Source organism: Bombus huntii, unplaced genomic scaffold, assembly GCF_024542735.1.
Source record: "Bombus huntii isolate Logan2020A unplaced genomic scaffold, iyBomHunt1.1 ctg00000239.1, whole genome shotgun sequence".
In the NCBI taxonomy this organism is placed as follows: Eukaryota; Metazoa; Arthropoda; class Insecta; order Hymenoptera; family Apidae; genus Bombus; species Bombus huntii.
In genome coordinates, this window is record NW_026099456.1 from 3,434 (window position 1) to 16,509 (window position 13,076).

The 13,076-nt window shown below is 38.4% G+C and overlaps 1 protein-coding gene across 1 annotated transcript; it reads left to right on the forward strand.

The window, feature by feature from the left end:
• Positions 1-1,043: 1,043 nt before the first annotated feature.
• Positions 1,044-4,367, forward strand: LOC126877772 (organic cation transporter protein-like). The gene is made up of 5 exons (XM_050640308.1): positions 1,044-1,460; positions 2,743-3,041; positions 3,646-3,758; positions 3,950-4,168; positions 4,343-4,367. The coding sequence occupies exons 2-5, from the start codon at positions 2,787-2,789 to the stop codon at positions 4,365-4,367; spliced, it is 612 nt and encodes a 203-aa protein (XP_050496265.1). The 5' UTR covers positions 1,044-1,460; positions 2,743-2,786.
• Positions 4,368-13,076: the final 8,709 nt, after the last annotated feature.

Genomic DNA, 13,076 nt, shown 5'->3' on the forward strand with positions numbered 1-13,076 from the left:
GACGTTTGCCATTTTTCACACTACACAAACTTAAACCGTCAACGATATCGTCTTTTACCGCACCGCGTACCGGTAAATTCACAACTAGCTCGAATAGCTCTGTTAAACCGTTTCGTTTTCTGTCTTGTCCAATCCCGGACGAGCCCCCAAAAATATGTAATATCGTGATATAATGTGTTTACAAAGAGTGGACAATAGAGATGTTAATCAGACAGAAAAAGACGATTGTTGTTCAACCTGAACTATTCACGCCAAACGCACAGAAAACAGCGCAATCCACACTCTCTCGGCAACGCCACTCGCAACCTCTGTCTCCGCTCAGCTCGCACTCGGCTTCTCGATTCGCACGCTGCTTTTCCGCTCGCACGCTGCTTTTCGACTAACGCTCTGGCCGTTGCCGCTTTCTATTGTCTATTGCTGGGCCCACCGCACACGTGTTCTACAGACGCTCGTAGCCAGGGTCACGTAGGTCCTTTCGACTATTTACCTATTTACCTGAAGGACCCGGTAATGCATCGATGGAGCCGACAGCGCCTCGGCTCTCGCGACATTGTCTGTAGTTAGCTCGACGTTTCTTGGGCCCTTCTTCCCGATACTACAACTGGGAGATTATTTCCGTTCATGCGTACCGGAGTTACTCGATGGTCTCGTACCGAAGCTGATAACCAACCCAGATTTTCAGGAAAGCGATTAATAGCTTAAAATTTATTCGTACGAGATAATAATCCAAAATGTAGTTAAAGTTTTTAAGCATTGTTTGTTAGGATTACGAGAAAATGATGAATTAACAGTTATGTATAGACACGTTATATATATGTAGGAGGTCCAGAGCGTATTGGGAAAATTTACGGCGAATTAAACAGGAAATTCCGAGATATCTGCTCAAAATATCTGATTTGTGGAATTATCCTATAGCTATTTTATTTAATAAAAATTAATTCAGGTAATTTTAGAGAATAGAAATATCTGAAACTCGTGATTTAAACGAACGTTCGTCATTTTGGTTTATTATGAATTATAAATTTGTTCATTATGAAGCATGAAAAGTAAAAATCAATGGTGCAAAGTGATCTTAAATAAGGAAGCGAGTTCCATGGTAAACATGGTTCGAGCATCGCAATTATAATAAAGCAAAAAAAAAAAAAAAAAAGAAACAACCACTGAGCGGTAATTATCAGGAAGCCACTAGTTACAACTAATTGAAGGTGATTCCGGATTAGAAGCAAGCCACTATTAAGTGGCTAACACGGTTGCTTCATTAAGAGCAATTACTCCCTATTTTGCGGCAACTACAAATAGACGTTGTTCACTATGATATATTTCCACGTGTTTATTGCATCTTGTCCTGTTATGCGATTAAAGAGTTACAACCTTGCGTTTCTAATTTATTGGACGTATACGCACCAGACATTAATTTCGTCTACGTATTCGTGAAATTGCGAGATTCATTCATCGCGAAGGTCAGTTCAATTGTTCAAGATAAGTTCTCATCGTTTTAATCTGTTTTCTTGTACGAAAATAGAGTAATATTTACTTGTCATTGCACTGTGGATATATATCGATATGTTCGTTCAGGAAGTCAATTGTTTTCATCGAATTAGACTCGACTTTCCGTAGAGAATGTTCGTTTCGACATAAATATGTATCTCAGGCTTATCGATCTGTCAATATCTACCATAAATAGCTTAACAAGGTAACACACGCTCGTGTTTGAATTATGTAAATGATCCTTTGACTCTAACGATCCGTTTATTCACAGTTAATTTATGATATTGCTAGTTACGCGTGATTCTACCTTTTGTATCTTTAAGAAATACAGGGTGATTGGTAATTGGTGGTACAAGCGGAAAGGGGGTGATTCTACGCGAAAAAAGAAGTCGAAAATATAGAATAAAAATTTAAAAATTTAAAAATTTAAAAATTTAAAAATTTAAAAATTTAAAAATTTAAAAATTTAAAAATTTAAAAATTTAAAAATTTAAAAATTTAAAAATTTAAAAATTTAAAAATTTAAAAATTTAAAAATTTAAAAATTTAAAAATTTAAAAATTTAAAAATTTAAAAATTTAAAAAATTTTAAAAATAACGTCAATTGAGACAACGATCTACAGTGAGATCCGTTATAACGAGACGTGATAAAGTGCACGCGTACCGAGCGAAAATTCAAAGTCGATTTTCTCGAAAACAAAGCCTCAAACGAAAAATTTTTATTGTATATTTTCGACTTCTTTTTTCACGTAGAATCATCCCCTTTCCGCGTGTACCACCAGTTACCAACCACCCTGTATAATTCGTAAATAGAAACGTATTCTTGTCGATAAGTATCGAAACACTTACGGAAATTTAAATGGGCTTGAACAATCATCGGGAAATTATTAAAGTCCTTGTTATTAGATCTAAACACGATTTAATCGTAGAACTAAACACGTTTGTTAAATTAATCTATATATTGTATATCTACTTTTTATATATTTGTAACTCAAATTTTTCTTCTTCATATTGCGTTAAGTTGCCCCAAAAGTTTCTTTCGTTTTATATTATTTTATTGAATTACGTATGATCTATTTTGTCCCAATGAATATAATTCAATAAAATAATATAAAACAAAAAATAGTATGCGTCTATTATCTCCTTACGAGACGAAAGAAATTTCTGCGACAACCTAATATATTGTTCCATTCTTTATTCACAGAATATTTCTTTCACAGATGATTCTTCTAAATATTATGTTTTTTATTCCAGTATTAGAATACGTTGGACCAAAGTGGAGGACATTCGTGGCGAATATGTCGATCGCAATATTCTTCACATTTGCAACTTGCATTCTACCCTGGATCGCCTATTATTTGGCCGACTGGAGGATGACCTGTATTGTCACCTCAGTTCCTCTTGTTCTAGCCGTAGGTACGCCATGGTTGATACCGGAAAGCGCTCGATGGCTGGTCAGCCAAGGTCAGATAGACAGGGCCATTAAAATCCTTGGTAAATTCGAGCGAATCAACGGCACCAAGGTGCCCGATGACATCTATAGACGATTCCGGGTAAATAAACCGAATACCGCAATCTTTTCCGTATTTTCTACTTTTATGATCTTTCCTGCTTTATGTGCGTTCTATAAATACCAATTTATATGCCTTTAAGCATATCATATAATCATTTTCTTTGAATAGAAGTCTAATTGGGTCTTTTACGTAATGAAAATTTGTTTACAACCTAGTAATTTTATATCTTATTCATCACCTAAATTGCCAGCGATAAATTGCTGTCAATTTCTGTTATTGTCTGTTATTGTCTATTTCTGTAATGTTATTTATTGAATTTGTATATTGTTTTTATCTTTGAAAATTTTTATACAAATAGATTAAACATTTGGAAACTGCTCAGTCTGAATAGATCATGGCAATATTAACATTAATGTACGATATAAGGAGATAATCGACTTTTAGAGGTTTGATGTTTTATAAAGTAAAATGAAAAAATTTGCGAACGTCCAAGTAAACTATTTCGAAAGGATCGCCTCATACAAATATAACATAAACTTTCTTCCGGATTTTATCGTAATCTTTGTACACATAACAGATTCACATAAATTTGTAAGAAAAACAGACAAACGACATTAACTAGTTAAAAATTTGCTAATAACAGGAAACCTGTGCCAGAATCTGCAAAGAGGAGGAAGCAGACAAAACGTACTCCGTGTTGGATCTATTTAGAACGCCACGACTACGGAATATCACGATTCTATTTATTGTTATTTGGTTCGTATCGCTATTAAACAGATATCAAATAGATTGACGTAAAATCGGAATTGTATCTTGTAAAAATCTCACGAACAGTTTTATATCTTTTGTCTAAAAATACTTCATTTCTGAAGCAAGGAATTTGCTTCTCACATGAAATATGATAGCGTGCTTTTCTTTATCATATGAAATTGTTTTACGAAATATAGGATGGCGATTTCTTTGGTGTTCGATGGTCACGTACGAAACGTCGATAATTTAGGCCTGGACGTGTTTGTTACGTTCACGATTGCTGCAGCAACCGAGCTGCCTGCTGACACGTTCTTCACGCTCGTTCTTGATCTATGGGGCAGAAGATGGCTGGCATGTGGTTCCCTCGTCATTTCTGGTATCTTCAGCATCTGGGCTTCTGCCGTTTCCAATAGTTCGTACATTTCGTTTTTATATATTCACCCTTCTATATTACTGATCAATCTTCTAAATAACCTAAGTCGATAATTCTGACTTAATCAGACGAATATTTTTCATTCGTATAACATTGTGCTTTTTGAAAGGAAGAAAATGTATATTTTGGAATATTTATAACATGCAAATGCTTGTAGATTATTTGCTACATTGCTAGAATAGTTTCCAAGCCCTATCATGTATCCGTTGTATAGATATTTTATTTCCCCTTCTACTGCTTTGATCATAAGATCGCTTCGTATTTCCGCATATATCAAAGGGCGTTGGCAATAGTCCTCAAAATGATGGGCTTCAGCGCTCCAGCAGTGCTATATGGCTTTCAGTAGCCGTAATCCATAATACAATCCCTTAGATTCAAATTGGCTAGATTAACGTTTTATAGATAAGAAGCTTATTGCTTGTGCTTAGCTTAGAGCTAAGCACGCTTATATTAAGAATCTTTAGTCTTCCAAAAACGTGCAATACATGTATTAGAGTAAGACAAGTTACTGAATCCAGGAATCTTAAATTCCACCGTCATTAATATTCATTATCACAAAACAGTGGATTTTTATGCAATTATGGGTGATTCGAAGATACGAAAATTTATAGAATGCGTATGACGCAAAATTTTGTAAAATATCCAAAAGTATAGCACTATCGATGATATTTAATGGATAGAAACATACTTTTGCCCAAGTCCTTTCGATTGTATCAAATCTTTCAATTGTATTATTGTATCCACGAAAATATGCATTTGCATAAAGATCCGCAATGCAATTATCATCGCAATTTTTCATCAACAATGATTGATTAAAAATTCAATCATTAGGCGAGCGAATAAAAATTAGGGTAAGAACGTAGGTTAAAGTAATTGTCGTAAATTGTCGTGGGTAGTTAATGTTAAAAATTAGTACTTTCCTTTGTTATAAAAGTTCCTGAAATTGTTCGTACAAAAGCTCCATCTTATAGAATATAGTGCAATAATCGTTATACTAGTAAAATAATAACATCATAAATATACAAAATATATTAACGAGATGAAAATAATATGGACAACGTGGTGTATGGCCACGAGTTTTGTACATATGTACGTGTAAGTATTTGTAGATCGATTAGCAATCGCAGAGACCTCGTGCGCATGTCACGCGACGAGATAGCGCGATTATTTTTATTATGATGTAAATCGTTCTTAGATGTTTTGTAATAAAACTTGCCAGTAAAACCTTCCCTGGATTCTGCTAATAGTTCTTCACCACTTGTTCCTTAGTCGATTGAATTAACGATACAAATAAATATGAGATTATCTTAGGAAATCTCATTAATATTTTTGTCGACATCTGCGACGTAAAAGCGGGGTAATAATATTTTGAAGTTTTGACGACTCGTTGCTTACTATAGATATTGTCTGTACAGGATTCATCAATTTTTAGAGAGCCTAGTCTCACCAAGATGGAGATAATCCTCTTTAAAGCTGAACGTTTTAACACGTAATCCCACTAGCAAGCCATTGCAAAAATGATATTTCGATTAATGATGGAAAATCGCTTTTGAAGACAGAAAAATCTTCTTCGAAGGAAAAATTTGACCTAAATCTTTCGAATAAAATTAACGTAAAATTTGTGTTACGCCACGAGGCTTACCACAGGCTGTATTTTCTAATCGTCGCTCGCGGCCCTACAGTGTCGCAGGCAGACCGCCCTATCTGCCCGTCGGATCATATACAATGTATCGACGAGAGTGTAACGTCAATTCATATCAGAGACCAGGCCACACACCACGGACAGGATGGCACCCAGATGTCTGCATATCCTTGGAGCGCACCCTCAATAGTCTTAAGTGCCCACCAGGGGGGCCTTGGCATTTTTATAGTTAAGGTCCTTCGGACCAAGCGAGTATTTCCTGTCTTAAATTTCCCTTTACGTTTATTGTCTACCACGTGTTAGCTTAGAAAGTTGGTTTCCTCCACATCTGGTATGTTCCGTTGGCAACTTTCTCGCGAGGGCGGCTAAAACCCTTCCTGGTCCACCAACCGTCCTATTATCCAATCGGAGATGGTGTCTACTGCCCTCACTTCCTTAACCAAAATTGTCATCAACAAATCCGATAGTCCCGTGTCCTTAGACACACCCACCCCTAGCTTTCCTCAGACACAGTATCGTCAGTAAAACTTCACTTATTCTGTATCCTTAGAATAGTCAACATATCTATGTCGGTCTCTACTCTTATAAGTCGCGTAGTTAATGTATTGTTGTAACTAAGTCTTACATAACGTGGTTGGAGTAAATTGTGATTTATGTTAATTCACTGCGTGTTACATTGTGATTGGTGAATTCATAATAAAGGTTGATTAAAACCAAGTAAATAGTGGTGTTACGACTCAACTATATTTTATTTTCACCGACCAACCCAAAAATTACGTGACATTTTGGCGATCCTGCCAGGATCCATCAGCTTCGAGAAAACGAAATTACGCATTTCGGGCTACGGTCAACTTCGAAGATTGAGGATCAACGGACCACTGCAACAGAGCAGACACCTCTGACGTTTCGACAAAGGAACACCGCAACGGTACCTTTCCTACGGGGTAAACGATCAAGGTGAGCGAACGCTGAACTCTTTTGTCAAATAGCACAGACAGTACAAGTAGTATAACAATGGCAACGCCACAAGAAAGTAATACCGAAATGGTTGACGCCGCTTTAACTAGTAGTGGGATAGACCCAACAGTTAGAGCTATAATAGACGCATGGCAGAAAGAGAGCGAGAGTTCCACGCAACGATTTAACCGACTCGAAGCAGAGATCGCACGAATAAGCGATAAGTTAGCAAACATGCAAATGAGAAACGGATCAGAAGCCAGCTCCCTGATAACTATAGATGAAATAAACCCCACCACTACGGATCAGTCAGTCTTCCGAGAACCCCCTCCAATGCCTCAGCCACCCCAATCACCCGAGGGCAGAGCGTTCCTCCAACGTTCTACGCAACCAGAGCTTAAAGCTACAGATGTAATAAGATGTATATCACAACTTAACGGCGAAAATGATATAGGAGTGGAAGAATTCGTTAGAGAAGTCGAAGAGATGAGGGTAATGTGCAGCGAACAGTACTTACTGCTAAGAATGATTAAGACTGAGAGAATTTCGGGAAAAGCAGCTATGGCAATACGTAGTGTGCACATTTCAGAATACGCCCACTTATACCAAGCATTACGACAGAACTTAGCGACTCGAACCTCGGTCCGTGAAAACCAGGATCAATTACGAGACACTAGACAAGGGTTTAGTGAAGGCGTACAGAGCTATATTACTCGGTTTAGACGAGCCTACAATGAATTACAGCACAGCATTACTAATGAATACCCAGATGAAATGAACAGACGCGCCGTGAGCGACAGAATCTTGAAAGACTCGATAACGGACTTTGTTCGCGGATTAAAATTAGAAATAGGACAAATACTACTGACCACTCCGCCGCAGAATTTTATTGAAGCCGAGAAACGCGCCATCGAAATCGAAAGATACTTTCATGAGCACAGAACCCGTAAGGAACGGACCATTCGCCCCGATAATCGACCACGACCAGTAGCAAATTTCACGTCCACACCGCCCAGAGCGATTCAAAATGGTTTCGCCCAACAACCTAAAACGGCCTTTCGACGAGCACCGTTAGAAGAACGAGCCCAGGTACAATGTTTCAAGTGCAAACGCTTTGGACACAGATCAAACCAATGTCCAAATTTTCGAACACCAGGCCTACAACAACGAGCACCCCCAATCAACTTCGTCCAGATGGAAACGAAAGAATCAGGATCAATGCAACTACAGGAGAACTACCCACAGTGCTCCTTGGACCAGCCGGACAACCGAAACGAACATTTCTTGTCGACTCAGGGGCAGGAATCAACCTGCTCAAGCGAAAATGGACAGCAAGAACAGAACCGGTACCTGTGAAGAAATTCACAATGGGACACTCTGAATTCGAAACTTCCGAACGCGTCATTATAGATCTGTTTGACAAAAAGATAGACTTTCATATAATAGATGATGATTTTCCGCTAATAGAAGATGGAATATTAGGTTTCCCCGCATTACGACAGTTTAAATTCAATCTTTCCAACAACAGATTAAAACTAAATAATAATACTATTTTGTTACAACCGGCAACGACCATATCACCTGGGCAAGCCATATCAAAGACAGTGTACCTAGAAGGAAAACCGACTCCAGTATGCTTTATCAATGGTGGTGAGTCCAACTTAAAAATCACTAATTGCATCGAAAATTCCAACACCTACAATCAAATTTCTACATTCAGAGATCTAGTTAGACTTTCACATATAGAAAAGGCTCTCAGAGAACCAATTGAAAAGATATTACTTTACTATTTGGACGTCTTCAATCTCGAAACAGAACTCTTACCGTGCACTTCACTTGCTAAACATACAATTACCCTAAAAGAGAACAAAATCATAAACACTAAATCCTACCGACCCCCTGAATGCCACAAAACAGAAATTAGGCGACAGATGGACGAAATGCTTAGGAAAAACATTATAGAACCTTCCGACTCTCCATATAATTCCCCAGTATGGGTTGTACCAAAGAAACAGGACGCCTCGGGAAAACAGAAATGGAGAATTGTAACTGACTTCAGAAAAATTAACGAACTTACGGACCAAGACGCATATCCACTACCCGACATAGATGACATAATATCGCAGTTAGGAAACGCAAAATTCTTTTCCGCCTTAGACTTATCCTCGGGATTCCACCAGATTCCTATGGATCCCAAATCCAAGAAGTACACTGCATTTAGCACACCACAAGGACATTACCATTATAATCGAATGCCGTTTGGACTCAAAAACGCGCCAGCGACATTTCAAAGAATGATGGACACTGCGCTTCGCGGACTTATTAATAAACATTGCTTTGCATATTTGGACGATATTATTATTTTCGGTCAATCGATAGAAGAACACAACCAAAACCTAGCTATCGTTTTACAAAGACTTAGGGAATTGGGGCTGAAACTACAGCCAGATAAGTGCGAATTTTTAAAGCCCGAATTAGAATACCTCGGACATACCGTAACAAGCGAGGGAGTAAAACCCAATCCGAAGAAAATAGAAGCAGTAAAAAACTTTAGACAACCTAAGAACCCAACAGAAGTAAAATCTTTCCTCGGGCTAGCAGGTTATTACAGAAAATTTATTCGTAACTTTTCAAAGCTAGCAAAACCCCTTACGGACCTCACGAAAAAGGACACGCCATTCCACTGGACCGACAGAACACAACTCAGCTTCGATACGTTAAAAGAAAGATTATGCCAAGCACCGGTACTAAAATATCCCGACTACACAAAAACATTTACGTTGACAACGGACGCCAGTAACGAAGGTTTGGGAGGGATCCTTTCACAAGACGGGCACCCTTGTTGCTTCATTTCGAGAACATTAAACCCTCCTGAACGAAATTATACAACGACGGAAAAAGAATTATTAGCTATCGTTTGGGCAGTTAAAAGACTGAGACAATATTTATTAGGCCGTAAATTCCAAATTCAAACAGACCACCAAGCCCTTAAATGGCTACACAACTGTAAGGACCCCTCAAGCCGACTGATCCGATGGAGATTAAGATTAGAGGAATACGAGTATGACATAGAATACGTAAAAGGAAAGGAAAACGCGGCCGCTGACGCCCTATCCAGAGTACACGCGATAACACAAACTGACGTCTTATTAAAACAATTCAAAGACTGGGAAAAATCAGAAGAAATACCAAAATTATTAAAACTAACACCTAACAAAGACAACTTTTTCCAATTAACAAAAACATATCTAGGCCCATATGACGAAACCGCCTGGTTACAGAAAATATCAAACGTACTCAAAACAAATAGAAAGATAGGGATAGGAGACAACAACTTAAACGCACAAGACAAAGCACACATAAAGAGACTTCTTTTGTTTTTCAATGACCAACGCGGCGACATAGAGTTTGCTTACGAGCCAATACAGAGCTTAAGTGACGAAGAGATAGAACAAATACTGAAAGAAAATCATGACTTGATAGGACATCCCGGGATACAAAAGACGTACGACAGAATCCGAGACAAATATAGTATCCCACACCTTATGGACAGAATAAAAACCAGAATAGAAACTTGTGAGACCTGTCAAACCGCAAAAATGACTAGGATTCGACCCAAAGAAGAACCATGTATAACCGACACACCATTGGAACCCAATGACAAGATAGCCATGGATATACTAGGACCATTGAAGAAAACGAAACGAGGCAATTCCTTTATACTCTCCATTCACGATGAACTCACAAAATACCTTATCCTTGTTCCTATAAAAAACCAACAAACAGAAACTATTTGGAATTCCCTGTTAGACCATTACATATACATATTCTCAGCGCCTAAGAAAATACTGACAGACAGAGGACAAAATTTTATTAGTAGCTTAATGCAAAAATACGAAGAAGCCTTCAAAATAAAACACATTAAAACTACTAGTTTCCACCCCCAAAGTAATGGATCATTAGAGCGAACTCACGCTGTAATAGCAGATATGCTAAAGTGTGTTCAAAGGGACTCAGGGGAAGAATGGGACGAACATTTAAATTTTATATGCCTAGCCTACAATACGATGATACACGACTCGACCGGTTATACACCTTTTGAATTGACATTCGGACACAAAGCCAACTTACCCTCGACCATTTCACGAAATCCACAACGCACTTACGCGGACGAAGTAGCATTCAGAAAACGAGAATGGGATTCTAGACTTTCGAAAGCTCGCGACCAATTGATTAGGAGTAAACAAAGATATCAAAGAGATCAGAGACGACGAATAATAAAACCCCAGTCAATATTTAAAGAAGGGGATAGAGTCTTAATACACAACGACCATAAAGAGCATAAATTAGACATAGAGTGGCTAGGACCCTACACCATTGAGAGAGTTAAAACACCGTATTATGAGGTTTTAATAGAAGGTAATATCAAGAAAATTAATGGAAACCGGTTAAAACCTTATTTTCCAGGACGGGCTTCATAACTATAATATACTTAGGCAACACGCAAACAGCAACCTTACCGGAAAAGCCAATTGACCTAGAGATAATCCGCAGAAACACTGAGATTTTGGAGGACCAAAATCAATCTAAGAAGGGGGGTATGTAACGTCAATTCATATCAGAGACCAGGCCACACACCACGGACAGGATGGCACCCAGATGTCTGCATATCCTTGGAGCGCACCCTCAATAGTCTTAAGTGCCCACCAGGGGGGCCTTGGCATTTTTATAGTTAAGGTCCTTCGGACCAAGCGAGTATTTCCTGTCTTAAATTTCCCTTTACGTTTATTGTCTACCACGTGTTAGCTTAGAAAGTTGGTTTCCTCCACATCTGGTATGTTCCGTTGGCAACTTTCTCGCGAGGGCGGCTAAAACCCTTCCTGGTCCACCAACCGTCCTATTATCCAATCGGAGATGGTGTCTACTGCCCTCACTTCCTTAACCAAAATTGTCATCAACAAATCCGATAGTCCCGTGTCCTTAGACACACCCACCCCTAGCTTTCCTCAGACACAGTATCGTCAGTAAAACTTCACTTATTCTGTATCCTTAGAATAGTCAACATATCTATGTCGGTCTCTACTCTTATAAGTCGCGTAGTTAATGTATTGTTGTAACTAAGTCTTACATAACGTGGTTGGAGTAAATTGTGATTTATGTTAATTCAGTGCGTGTTACATTGTGATTGGTGAATTCATAATAAAGGTTGATTAAAACCAAGTAAATAGTGGTGTTACGACTCAACTATATTTTATTTTCACCGACCAACCCAAAAATTACGTGACAAGAGCATAGTTGTTGCCAAGCAGCGAGCTCTAGAAACGTCGATTTTTGACCGTTACGTTTTTCACGCAAGAAGAGGCATACGTGATCATAGGCGCGAGCGGTGGCGTGACCCGAGCATAGTGGGGGTCATCTTCCAAATGAGACAAAGGAATAATCGAAGGGGATCAGTTCCTTCTGACGAGTCAAACGTGACACTTCGACAAATCTGACGAGCAAACGAATTTATCTAGAGATATCGTAAAGTCGAGTCAAATTTCTGTAACATATTCATCATATTATTGTAAAATATATCATTCTATGTTAACCTGTTAATACAGTGTTACATTCATTAAACCACCTCTGTTGTCTTAACCGAAACAGGGGAACGACTATTTCGCGGCGTCGATTAACATAGTCGTCGCGAGAATTTACGCCTCTCGCTGACGCGTCCTCGCGACCGCATCTCTCCGCGAACGGTCGTACCAACTGTAACAAAGCATTTATTGACAAATTTAATATCTTTCTCCATAATCTCCATAAATCTGCAATACCCTTCCTTTGTATTTGTGTGCGTTATTGAATTGAATAAGACACCGATATAACAAGTTATAAATCACAGTTTATTCCAACAACGTCTCTCCGCGAACGGTCGTAACAATCTGTATATAAAATCGATAATTTCAGCATTCAACATGCTGTATATTATAATGCCAAGTTCGCGTTATGTTCATAAAGAGTACAGAGATAATCTTCCAAGAAATTTCTCCCTAGAAGTGCTTGAAATCTCTTCTTGGAGAATCTTAGAAATGCGCGAAGAATATTCCAATTTCAGAGTGTTTCGAGAAATATCGTCGAGCTACAAATACCTGGAATTCGAATCGCAGCGAGTATTCGACGTATGCGTGGGAGTCGTTCGTGCTGTTACAGTGGAGAAACATGTTTTTGTTTTTACGGAGGTACAATTCAAGACTAATTGTAGATGTAACGCGATTTAAAGCTATAATAAGCGTGGAAAAACCATTCGCGA

Excerpts from the sequence above, each read along its gene's own strand:
- LOC126877772 (XM_050640308.1), top strand. The coding sequence starts at position 2,787 with ATGTCGATCGCAATATTCTTCACATTTGCAACTTGCATTCTACCCTGG. Across the intron at positions 3,042-3,645 it reads ACATCTATAGACGATTCCGG|GAAACCTGTGCCAGAATCTG; the intron begins GTAAATAAACCG and ends TGCTAATAACAG. Across the intron at positions 4,169-4,342 it reads TCTGCCGTTTCCAATAGTTC|ATTATTTGCTACATTGCTAG; the intron begins GTACATTTCGTT and ends AAATGCTTGTAG.